Source organism: Copidosoma floridanum, unplaced genomic scaffold (assembly GCF_036245765.1).
Source record: "Copidosoma floridanum isolate Cflo_tuat_1 unplaced genomic scaffold, Cflo_Japanese_pri ptg000033l, whole genome shotgun sequence".
Taxonomy (NCBI): Eukaryota; Metazoa; Arthropoda; class Insecta; order Hymenoptera; family Encyrtidae; genus Copidosoma; species Copidosoma floridanum.
In genome coordinates this window covers 4,255,374-4,269,332 of record NW_028321910.1, presented here as the reverse complement: position 1 = coordinate 4,269,332, position 13,959 = coordinate 4,255,374, and the positions used below count along the sequence as shown (strand labels likewise).

Below are 13,959 nucleotides of genomic sequence, written 5' to 3'. Positions count from 1 at the left end.
GTCATGTAGACCAGTTACGGGCTGACACAATTGGGAGCACTGAAGTTAGCGAATCTACCGGTTGTGAATTGTTGGATAAATCTATTTTGGTTACTGGCGAGTATAAGAACGGAGCAGAGCAGTCAAGGCCGCCCGAGCTGGTGCCAGAAGCGTTACAACCTATTAGACGCTCTTCACGTATTCGAAAAACCCCAGATCGCTTAGATTTATAAGGTATCGATCTCTATGACGCCTACCCCTCGTTAGGGGAAAGGATTGTAATGTATATGTAGGAGTAGCATAGCGAGCGCCATCAGTAGTGCGAGCGTGAGAAGGTACGACGAGCGGTCCTGGCAAAGACACTTAGTCTAGAACCTTCGTACTGTATAGACGTGCTTAACTGTAACTGAATAAAGAGTGTTCTCGCTTATTTGTGTGCTGCCTCTTTGTGTTCTACCCCGTCCCTAGTCTCTCTGCTGTTTACTCGGACACAACAGAACACAATTGCTAAAATAAGAAATATTGGATATGGTTTATGGTTTGAGCTGACAAAAAAAATGATACCAGTAAAATAAAAAAAAAATGTGCGCTAGATGTACGAAAAGTGCCCTGTAAGGGTTGCCATTCTTTTTTTTCTGAAAAATCGTTGGAGAATTATCAGTTTAAATGTGAAAATTTGCCATTCATTGATTAATTCAGTTGTAACAAGTAGGTTAAAATACATATTTACAAAAAAAAAAAAAAAATTTTACTCTCATAACTGTTTTATCCATCCCAAAGTTCCTTGATTCACGTATTACCTTTGTAATTTCAATGTTAGGCAGCTTATCAATCTAATGTTTTTACAGCTTTTTTCATTCAGCCTTTGATAAATAATGCTTAAAAACCTGAAAACATACTGGAAAACCATATGATTTTTCAAGAAACTATATGGTTTTTAAAAACCATATGATTATTTGAGACAAAACCATGTGGTAAAAGACTAAAAACCATATGGTCAAACAACGTATTTTACCATGTGGTAAAATCACATGATTTTTTTTAATAGAGAGGGCATTTGAAGGAATATTTGAATTTCTAGTGTTTATTTTAAAAACTAATACATAAATTTCTAAAGAGAACAGAGCCCTAACAAAATTGAGAAATTATCCGATTATTTGCCCTTACATATTTATATAATGTTCATGATAAATTTGAATGTTTTAATCAATTTATATAAGCTTATGAAGTCACCTACAACTTTTTGATAGTCAATTACAATGAGCATTTCTCATAAATTATAAATAAATTATTTTCTGGAAATAGTCCAATAACCCTTGATTTTTATTATAGTTTTTTTCTCAAAATTTTTTCATACCATTTTCACTGCAAAAATAATTATTGAAAACGCAACGAATTGAATTGTATCCCATGGACTCTAAAGTACTCTCTATTGGTCAAGATAGTCGTAATGTCACGAATACATACTCTGTGTTCGTGAAAGGCTCGGTTAGTTAAGTCAGTTAAGGTGACGTGATCATTTATCATGAGTGCGAGGAAAAAAAATATGATGTCATGGTCTCTCTCGCACTCATGTTAAATGATCACGTGACTTTAACTGACTTAACTAACCGAGCCTTTCAGGAACATAGCCATGAAGGCCTTCAGGCACGATGTAAGAGAGAGACAGAGTCCACTGAGACCCATCCTCACCACCATGATGTAAGCCCCAGCACTCCCAGCAGTTCTACTGGAGTGTGCAGTCTATCTGTATAAGTCCATGGTCAAATCCCTTGGTTGTTTAAGTACTTCCTTACACATCTACACATACCCTTTTTGCAGCAACGACGTGATACGTGTTGTAAACTACCAAATGTAATAAATTCATTTTTAATGACACGTTGCAAATATAATAAATGACACATACTTAACTGACTTTACAACATGACATCTCTGATCTACATATGTACATACATTGTGAGGCGTTAATATATAAAAACAAATGTTTGAGGATAATATAATGTATTTTAGTGTCAGCATAGAGGTTAAAAGATTATTTAATTACATTCACATACTTTACTATTATCAGTTAATAAAAGATTTCAATAGTATCACCCCACAAAAAGTAATTCATAAGAACTTTTACAAGTTCTTGTACAAATACTTGTGAAAGTATTTATGTAAGTTCTTATCTATGTTCTGATGTAGTTTTTTAAGTAAGATCTGACAACCAAACTTACATGAAAACTTGTTAACAAACTTATGTTTGCTTTTTGACCGATAACTTATCAAACTTACAATGCTTTTTTTTAAGCTAACGAGTTATACTAATTTTTGTGTGTACTTCAATACATTCTATAACTGTTAGCATCTTAAAGAGATCAAACTAAAAGTGTTTTGTACCAAAAATTCGTGCCAGGCAGCACATTGAAACGAATTTGCCTAAGTACAATTTTTTTGATTGTTTTTAGATTTCAAGTACAGTAATTTTCTATTAAACAAGTGTTAATTGAATTTCTAAGCTAATGCAAAAACTGTTATTTGATAGCAATCATTAGTTTTTTTTCGAATTTATGAAAAAAAAACCTGCTGTACTGTAAGTTTGAAGCGACTCCTCAAAGGTCTTAAATGAAGTTTGAAGAGACTCCTTAGAAGTAACGAACAAACTTTAAGGAGCATCCTCAAACATCGATATTCGCATATTAGAAGTTGAAGGATGCTCCTCAAACTTCTATAAAATCTTCAAACTTCTACTACCGTGTTGAAAAAACACTTCGAACCTCTTGTTTTGTGTATATATATTATATGTACATATGTTACATATTTTTTTATATTTTATATTATTTACTTACTTTCATTTATTTAAAACTTTTTATTAATTTGCAGATAATTATTCTCAACAAAAAAGTTTTGGTTTGGTAAACTACGGCGAGTCTTTGATATATTTAAAAAATGTGTAACTTCATCCTGGCAACCATGGACCACTTGTCCTTAGCCTAACATACTCTTCTCTTTTCTGATTTCTAAATACTCAGGAGCACTAAGTTGACGCTGCTGCCAGCCAAAAATATATAGATACACTGTATTATATTCATCTATAAGCCGCTAAGTATACTGTGCATGCCATGTTTACGTGAGTGGTCTACAAGCCACAGGAAGAGACTGAGAGAGGTGACAGTTGCCGTTCATCCACGTGTGTGTATTAGTTTGCGTCCGTTGGTAACAATTGACGCGTATATAACCTTACTTTCTAAGGACGTTGTCGCTAATGTATATTAATGATTACTTGTTTAGGTGTTATTTTGAAACAATACTACTAATTGAAAATAAAAGTGAGTGGATGTAAATATGGACTGCTACTGTAGCAGTCATGCTATTTCTGTTAAGGAGGCAGTAAACGTGGCAAATTACAAACCAAGACAAGAATACATTGTGAAATACCAGTGTAAACTATGAACATTATTTATTTATAAGTACATTGTTAATTATAAAATATATTCAATATAAAAGGCTTAGTATATGGCTTTTTTATTCTTTGATACGACGTTTACTCCATCTACGCGTTAAAAATTTGTAAATTTGCAGAGATAGATGTACAAAATTAATTCACAGTTTACACATGTGTATTTATTTACTTATCAAGATAAATTACTCTTATCAAACAAGAAGACAAAAAGGCTTCCGACGTTCGATGAAACTTGTCAGACTGATACTTTGTATCGTGTGATTTTGTTCGATGGCCACATTCATATTGAATTGCGTGTCAGCACTGTCGATTACTACCGCAGGGTTTTTTATGTGTAGCATTTACAAGCATCTTTGAGCGTCTTGGCATCGTCTCATCTAGGGTCGATAGTACGTAACTTTGCTTGCCTCCGTCTGGTAGATCTTGACCAAATATTTTATTCTTTAAGGTAATTAACGACATCTTAAAGATAAAAACAGTATTTCCAGATCCTTTTAATAAAAGTACACCACGTTACGTGCTACTACCCCAGAGGCCTCACTGCCTCATTGTTAGTTCTCATTGGAATAAGTTAATGTAAGTAGTAGTAACATAATACTATTTCAATAATTGTATGTCAGTTTTGTTTTGATAAATGAATAAGATATACATTTCTCACCTTGAAAAAAAGAAAAATTAAATGACGCCTGGCAACAAAAATGCAACAAACTTAAAAAATCACAGGCTTTCAGTCTACAATCATCGCCAAGTTCAAGACAAAAATTAAATGGTATAGTAATAAACTTTGTTAATCAATGTAATAGTTATATTTTTAATTAACTTTACAATTAATAAAATAATGGACAAAAGAAAAATCACATAAATACTTATTTTTAATGAAGTTACAAGGTAATAATTGGAAAACATTTTTTTTAATTTCATGTAAAAAAAATGTTTATTGTATGTATTCATTAGAACAAATGTTTAATAATTACAAGCAAAAACTAGCTGGGAGACAAAAAAAATTCAGGGATAAAAAAAGTTGGAGTTGGCACATAAAAGACAAAAAAAACCCTAAACCATATCAGAGTAGGTAAACCATATGGAAGTAGTTAAACCATATAAAGGTAGGTAAACCATATAAAAGTTAATAAGCTATGTGAAAGTCAATGGACTTTATGAAAGTCAGTAAATTTCAAGAGTTGTAATATTCTCGTAAAATAATTTATACACACAAAAAAATATTCTGCTGTCGAAATGACACAAACAAATATTGAGTATGTGAATAAGAATGCACTAAATGTCTAGAATAATTTCATGCCTTTTTATTTACTTTTCGATCCAAGACCATTATCTTACATTTATAATATTTCAAAAAAACAAAGCAATAGTTTTTTCGATTGCGTACTATACTAGGGGATACTCTAAATATACGGGACGTCATAATTTTTATTATTTATATTGTAAAACATAAGAACTGAAAGAGAAGTCATGTATAAAGCGCTTGTATTGTTAAGAGTATTTTTACAAAGTTTCGATTCAATCATTTTTTTCACTATTACATCAACAGTATATAAATATGACTTACAGCCTAAGGCGATAATAACAAAACAATCAAGACTATTATTTAGAAAATATTTTATTATTCATTAATATTATAATTACAACTTATGCAACTAAACAGAGTAATCTATTTGTTATAAGATCAATTTTTTTGTTTTTTTTTTTATGTTATACCGTTTATAAAAAAGTTTCATTATTTGGAAGAAAGTCATCGTAAGTTATTCTATTAAGTAATATTTTTTTTAACATTATTATTTTTATTATTCTTTCGTTATAATCACTTCACTTTTGAGCCAGGTGAGTTGTAGTCAAGGCGCCAGAGGCTCAAAACTCTAGAAGAGTAGTGGTTGATCCTGTGACATCCCATGTCATGTACTAAATATTTATCACTTTAAAATACAGAGATTTATTTTCAAATTATTAAAAGCCAAAGCCCAGCAATCTTGAAATATCAAACGATACACCTGCTTCTGCAATCGCGTGACATATAACTTACTCCTTTTGAAACGAGTTACCGTCACAAAACTCAAACTACGCGTGCAACCTCCAATAATCTCATGAAGCACTCATCTTACATCAATTTGCAGTGGTACGTCCAAGAATTTTAAATAATCAACAATTTTAATATACTCTACCAAGTATGTCCACCAGAAATATCATACACGATTTCGACAGCAACTTGTGCTTAATATAGAATCGAAGAGATCAGCAGTTTCACCTATCAATTACTGCGTGATTACGACTTAAAAAGATTTTTTCATTTTTTTAACTTCAAAAAGCAAACTGAATTATGAAGGGCTCATAAGCAGAGCGTGCAAATAGGGCAGAGCCCCACTTATTTATAAATAAATGTTAAGTAAAAGTATCTTATGCGGAAAAGCTAGGTGGACGTCCTCGTGTGTGCGTGTGTGTGGGCATGGGTCTGCCAGCGTGTGCGCATGTAAGTGTATGTTGCGTGTGTACACTAGCAAAAGTATGTGAAGGTATGTTGAAACGTTAAGGACACATATCCTTAAAATCCATTGTGTTAGAGCTGTTGCGCTTTAAAACTAGCTTCACGATATTTTATTTGCATGCGTTATAGTTATTACCTGTAATTTCACATCATACGCTTTAAAAATGATCATCCGATTAACATTGCTGTATGTCGAGATATAACTAAATTAAAGTTTTAAGCTATCAAGCTGCTGAATCACTGTCAAGAATTCAGATCCGCGAGGTTATAAAAGGCCCATGTCCAGCAATGTATAATCACTCTGCTTGCAGCAACAAGTCTAGCAGTTTGGCTACAGAGTTTAGCTCATGAAACAGTCGCTGTACTGCTTAACAATAATCGTTCACGCATATATTTATTGAAGATATTAATATTATTTTTTATCATCGTATTTTATACATTGCCCTAGCAAGGTGAGTGACATTAGGCTAGCACAGTCTACTGGCTTACTTCATTCACCAGCGGTCTTGGCTGTACAAGTAAGATAGTCCGTGGATTTCTTTGGTAGTTTATTTATTTTGTGGGTGATTCTCTAGGTAATGAGATAGAGAACTAACCTACTAAGGACTACATCTGATAAAAGTACAGTGTGCCAAAAAAGCAGTTACGAAATTAATAAAGAAATGCTTAGGAAAATTGAACAAAACCAACTTTTTTGTACCTATAACCGACAGTTTTTATTATTGTTTTTAGTGTATGTTGAAATAAATTAATTATGCAAATTAACAAAAACTTTTTCGTAAAAGAAGAGATAAATATTTGTATAATTAAAATAATCATTAAAAACCATAAATGTAACGAACACCAAATCGATCGTCATTTTTATAAAAATACGTTATTACAATTACTGTTTCCTTTTGCATATAAAAATAATGTTCATTAGGTAAAATCAGTTGCATTACAGTAAAATGTGAAACGTAAGAGTGACATTAATTTATTTCCATTGCAAAACCGAATGTAATTTAATATCTTTTATTTAATGTACTTCAAAATTTATATTGCTATACTTTGAGCTTCAGGGTTTCCAAACTAACTGTTGAATTAATAATAGTTATATGACGTCATTTTTATTAATGCAAGAAAAATTGTTGTTCACAGTTAAAGATTTTTACTGAAAACATCGAATTCTTAGATTTTTGCATTTTAATTGAAAAATGTAAAAGTTGGCAGTGTCATACATTAAAACTGTTAAATAAGGATTCTCACACTTTTTGTACTACAATTTAACAAAAAAATGTTTCAAGATAATCCTACTGACAATCATGTATAGATAATTAAATAGGAAACTAATTTTTTGTAGCTCTTTTGCAATTTTATATTTAAGAATAGTTACAAGCAAAACTCGTGAAAAAATTTGGTCGATTTAAATTTTTTATCAATAACAAAAAGAGCTGGCACGAACATATCCTAAAACTATTTTTGTATACTGTGATCATACAACGAACCAATTTTCTCGAGTTTTGCAGTAGTCACAAAAAATTTTTTATTGGCCATTTCTTTTTGCTTTATCCCGCCTCCACTGTTTTGCTCGCAGTTCTGGACATAAGATGAGTTCTTATGTATATACATGTCTTTTAAAGCGCCTTGCAGGAGTTGTAAGCTCATTCAGTTCTTTGAATCATTTGAAATATATCATATTTCAGTGGTCATCCAACCCAACCGATTAGTCTCTATCTTTGAATATATTTGCGAAATGTATAAAATTATTTAATACATGTATGCCTTGGGGCTTTTTCAAACCCAAAAGAAACGACAAGAAGAGAAACGCTACTATATCATTATATAATTCATACATTTACAGGTAGCAATTAAAATTATAGACAAGAGTCAGCTTGACTCAACGAATCTTAAAAAGATTTATCGAGAAGTCGAAATTATGAAGCAGCTGAAGCATCCGCACATTGTAAAGCTGTACCAGGTTATGGAGTCTAAGAATATGCTCTACATGGTAAGTACATTTTATCATAGCCTTTTTTTTAGATGATTCCTTCAACGTATAAGTGTTTACGGGGTTAAAAAAAAAATTTAATTTTACACGAATTTTGCGTACTAAAATTACATATACTTTCTTTTAATACGCTTATAACGTATTAAAATATTGCAAGAACTAGCGTCATAAATTTTGAAAGAATTAAATTCTACCGTTAGACGCTTATTCACAGATCTTATATAGATGATATCACGAAGTAGGCATTTACAGTCATAGCTCTAAAAATCATTAATGAATACGACAGTAAGTAAGCTTGTAGCTCTATACTTTTGTTGTTTGTTTGTTTGTTGATAATAGTTGACTATTAGTGTGTCGTAAATAGACGACTATACATGTATCGTAAGCAATTGTACCTGCAAGTTATATGACGCACAAGTAAAGAAATGAATATATACATCCTTTAATATTACATAGTTGTTAGTGTAAGAAAATCAACACAAAATTCAAAAGCCACCATAGCCTCCACGGACTCACGTTGACCCCCTTATAGATCACCCTTGACCCCCCTCACTGTTCTCAACAAAATAAGAAGAAAAACCGTTATATTTATCCTAGTCTTAGCTCAACATACTTTTACTACCTCCTACAAAAAATTTTTCAACCCCCACTGCTTCCCAGCCTGCACAAAATTTTTGTGGTATTTAACTAAAACTTTACTCAGCATCCCCAATCCTGAAATATCTGCACATACATACATGTATACATATTATTTTTTTTTAAAATAAATTGTATAAGCCTATAAAGATGAGATAGAAGCTTTTCAAATACAGTGACAGATATATGTATCAATGTTGGTGTACATTATTTGCTGGTATTATGCACATAAATAATATGGTACATATATGTAGACATAGTTTTCGATATTCTATCTTAAATAAATTTTTATGAAGACACCTTACCATCCTTCACTAATCTCCTACTTACTCAAATATATTTTATTTAATGCATATTTTTTACGAGTTCTTTATCGACAAATAAACACTTGCTTGAGGGATCTTCCTAATTTTTTTTAAATAGGAAAGAATAAAAAGTAACTATCTTAGTAATTTTTGGTCGAAGACTTATTTTCAAACATTTAAAATTTCAGTTAATTTTAAGCAACAAAATATTTTTTTTTTCATTTAAAATTGAAAGAGTAAATTTTAAGGAAAAAAAATAGAAATATTATACGAAAAGTTTTACATTGTAATTAATAATTTAAATGTTGACATTGATTTTTAACAATAAAATCCACCACGAAGCGTGTTTGAAATATATTCACTGTATTTTATGTCGAATGCTCCATCAAAAATGCTTTTTTTATAAATAGAGAAACAATTACTAATGCAAAAAATTAAGTGATCAGGGTTGGTACCTGACATCAGTACTCCAAAATGCAAAGTACCCCTCATACTCGCGCCTCATACCACTGTTCTCTAGATTATTCCACAAATAGTATATAAAGTTTGTTTTTCATTATTAATTGAGCAGTATTGTTTATTAATAAGAGAATTTATTTTAAAATTGAGAAAAACAAAGAAACAATAACATTGTTTAAAAAGCAAGTGATATATAAAGATTAGGATTTTACGTGTTTATTTTTTTATTTCAATATCATATCAATGTAAATATTTATTGTGATCAAATATTCATTTTCCACTTGAAAATTTTTGCACTTTTTTTTCATGCACAGAGAATTTTCTTACTTCCTGCTCTTGAAGTAAGAATGAAATCATACAATGATATATTCAAGTTTCTTTTATGATTACAGCTTTTTAAAAGCGTTATAAAAGTCGTTGTTTTTTCTTTGTTCTTGTCATTGGTTAAATAGAAATAAATTATACTTAAGAGAGTTTCTGTAGCCCAGTCAAATAACTTTTTTTGTGTACAGATAAAGTTATTTCTCCTGAAGCTCACTCTAGCAACAAATCGTTTAAGACTTCCACTTCATCACATGGCTCTTTGCCACGTAATATTAGGTAGAAGTGACTCTTAGCTGCTATTTTAAGGACGTTCATTACACATAGCATTTTGGGTAGAATCTTCCTAAGATTTCAACAGAATTTTTGTAATGATGCCAGGAAGTCATACATAAAATTTAAGTCTGTTTCACAATACCTTTTTTTCGATATTGAATGTTAAAATAACTTTGATAGTGTTTGCATGTTTTTCTTTTGGCATACCTGCTTGTATATATATGAATACACACCGCACATTCGACTTTTTCTGCACATAACAGCTCAATGAAGTGCCACGTACCCACGCACACATCTCTACAGTTAGCATTAAAATATTCAGTTGTTTTGTTTTGATTTCTACTTTTTTGCAGAAGCACTGTCGATGCACTTGTTTATTTGTTCACGTTGCGCTGCGATTTTTTTTTCTTTTTAATGATCATCACGCGATCGTGACAATTTTTTTATTATTATGTAGAAGTCGGTAACTTGTGATTCCCACTAATTGTTTTTGCGGTCATTTCAACATAACAAGCTCTGCACCTGCGTTTTATTTTTATTGTCTCGTTTTACTTTTTTCTGGTCCATGTGCATATAGTTTTACCTTTTAAATGGTTTAATAAACGTTGTAACTATAAACACCGATGAACTCGCCAGCGTGTTAAAGCAGGCACAAAACAAAATTGCAGAGCTCGAATTGAATTTGCAAAATAATTCGAAAAACGCTGATAGTAACAACGGTGGAAATTCAGCATTTCAAGTCGCTGCTGCCACGTAAACACCTAAAATAGCAAATTTTATGCGTTCTCATCCTCAAGCTTGGTTCGCTGAAGCAGAGATCACGTTAAGGAACATTAGTATCACAGTCTCTGCCATAAAAGCTGACTACATTACTAAAAAGCTTGATACTGATGCTATGACGTGCATTTTAGATTTGTTGAGCATTTCTTCACAACCAGCAGATCTTTATGAGCAGATTAAACAACGCGTGATCTCTACTTTCAGCCGCTCATTAAAACAGCACCTCCGCCAGCTCTTGTGCAATCTGATTTTGCTTGAAGGTAAACCTTCAATGATTTTAAACCGTATGCATGCCTTATAGACAGGGTGTGGCAATGAGGTATTTAAGATCGTTTTTCTAGAGCAACTATCTTCCAGCTGTCAGGCAGCTCTCACCATTCATAATATAGCTTTTCTCATCATCTTGGCCGAGTCAGCAGACAAAAACTGCGACTCTCTTGCATTTGAAAACGTTTATATCTCGGCTGTCAAGCTTTCAAATCAGGCTGCACCTTCACCTCACGATTCTGCGACTAAGCCTCAAATTTCTTCCGTGTGGAAGTGGCGAGCAAGGTTCCCTCTGGAACAAACCGTTTCCACATTCACGACGTCTCGTCTGGTGTTCTTTTTCTTATTAATATAGGAACAAAAATCTCCTTGATGCCCAAGACCGATCCTTCAGCCAGACTCGCTGACTTTAAACTTTTTGCAGCGAATGATTCCTTAATACACAGTTATGGTGAGGTGAACCTAGTGCTTAATCTGCGCTTAAAATGTCATTTCCCCAGAAAATTTCTCCATGCTGATATTTCTAGCTCCATTTTGGGGGAGACTTCCTGCACTTCTTTGGATTAAGTGTCGACGTTTCGCGCCACAGGCTCATTGATCCTCATTCAAACTCTTATTCAATTTGCTGTTTCAGAACGGCCATCTCGCCTACAGTCAGTCTAGATGAATCTGACTCTTAAATTTTTCAAACTCTTGCTGACTTTTCTGAAGCCACAGGTGGAAAACCCGCTCAGTATATTTCAGTTAGAGACGTTTTTCACCATATAGAAACTCATGGTCCACCGGTAATCGAACGCACTCATCGTTTTGATCTGAAAAAGAACCAAATATCATAAGAAGAATTCGAACAGCTCGTTAAAAGTGGTACTTGCAGATACTTCAAGAGCCCCTGGGCCAGTCCAATCTACATGGTGCGCAAAAAGAATGGCTATTGAGAATCGCCGTCTTATAAAAAAATGTCTTAAATCATGATCATACAATTTGTGCCGTTAAATAAGGAGAATTCTTCATATTAAAATTTGAATTTTTTGGCCACAAGCGTTGGCTAACGGTCATCATACTAAGTTTTTATAACTTGTTTGAAGACTCCATGTATTTTTTCCTTCAGCTGCTGCAGCAATTAGGCCTTGGGCCCAGTCTCTCACTAATCCATGTGACATAGTGACCTCGTGCTGAATAGTTATATTCTCAAAGAAGTGGCTTAAAATGTTTAGTGTTTATTTCGTCTTTCATATTGTCAAAAACTTTATTTTAAAAACAAGTAGTTAAATAAGTACCTTTACTAGGTCCGCTAATACTTTTATGTTCGTTAAATAGTTAATGAAACATTCTACGCTGAATAGTATGGGATGAGTGTTGCATGTGGTTCATCTTGAGTTGGTAGCCCCATGATTGCCGTATTAAGGAGTTAAGAAAAAAAGTGAAGTAATTAACTGCTTGTTAACATTAAAAAAAAAAGTTTAAAAAGGCGTATTAAGGGGAGCTTCCTCTTGAGGTGAGAATTGCGTTCCTCAAGAGAGAAAGAAAAGGCTAGAATATCGTCAAGATAGACAAAAATAAAGTCCATATCACCCAAAGCCTGATTGACATATCTTTGAAAAGACTGCGACGCGCTGTAGAGGCCAAAGGTCATGAAAACGTACTTAAACAGACCAAACGGGGCCATGGCTGCAGTCTCAATAACATCAGTGGGTGTGATTTGGATCTGGCCTTTTTTCTTTGGAAAGATTTTGTAATTGGTGTTACTGTATAACTAAGTGTTATTTAAATTTTTGCATGTCTTAGTATCATGACATAGTGAAACAAATAAAAATATAAACTTTTTACATATTTTATCACAATTGTTACCCAAAAAAGCTTAGTGCACCAAAAAATCTTTACTTACATAAAAATTTAAACAAATGTGATATAAACTTATTAACAATATTTTTTTGGGTATGTAAACTTGACTTGTAGTTATATTAATAAATTGATTGTGAGTTATGTATATAGTCCATCCATTTACGTTTCAGGTAGCGTGGAAAAAGATATAAAAACTTGTATTAAAAAGTGAATATTTAAGTATGTAAAAGGTCAGTAAGAAGCAATGGGTTGTCTTGTTAAAAAATAATTAAAGTCACAATAGTAAAAACGATATCCCTATACATTTACCATATTAATAATTTTTATGTTACTCACAAATGAGATCCATTCACATCTTACTTATATATAAAGTAAATTCGCTAAAACCATTGTAATCGCTAACCACGAAAACTACTTAACTCATCTGGCTGAAATTATGCACACTGATTATTGACTCTTCCTAGATGGTTTTAGTATACATTTTATCTTGGAACAAATAATAACAATATGTGACGTAGTAGCTCAAGCTATCACGTCACTGTATACCTATATTTCGGGGCAAGTCATCGGTGGCTACCGAGTCCTAGAATAACACATATATTTTCTATATGTGTATCTATAATACATTACTTAATGTGTATTCTCGGTACCGCGGACTACGAGCCAGAGGAGAGAGAAGGACCGAAGACCAGGAAAGAGATTGAATGTATGTGAGGTATGATTGGGTAAGCGGGTGTGTGAGGTAGAGAAGGAGAGATGGAAGGGCTCGCGACCATAGAATATCTCTATGCTCGCGACGCGTCTGAGAGGAGAAAGCGCCGGGCTGTCGCATCGATTCCCGAGTTTTGGAAACCTCCAACAATTTACCGGTTTTTAGACGTGTTGGAGATATTTTGGATGCCCGGAAGGGGCGTGCGCGTCGATCGAAGGGGAAGAGAGTAACGTAGTAGTAGTTGAGTCGTAGCGGGAGACAGTATAGTGGAGAGCCTGGTACGAGCAAGGAGATAGGGAGCACAAGGCAGAGAGTAAAGTACAGGGATAGAAAAGAGTGACAGGTGAGAGGAGAGAACATGAGAAGTGGAGATTGAGGAAAGAAGATCACGAGCAGGTTGAGATCAGGGATAGGAACAACTGGGTGGAGTTCAAAGGAGAGGAAAGCAGTGGC

At 33.1% G+C, this 13,959-nt stretch overlaps 1 protein-coding gene across 1 annotated transcript in view; it reads left to right on the top strand.

Moving 5' to 3' along the window:
- The window catches only part of LOC149373300 (uncharacterized), a 1,143,724-nt gene that overhangs the window by 151,454 nt on the left and 978,311 nt on the right, over positions 1-13,959 (top strand). The window contains exon 2 of the mRNA XM_089597536.1: positions 7,762-7,908. Coding sequence (XP_089453662.1) covers positions 7,762-7,908 — 147 coding nt within the window. The remainder of the gene's footprint in view (positions 1-7,761; positions 7,909-13,959) is intronic.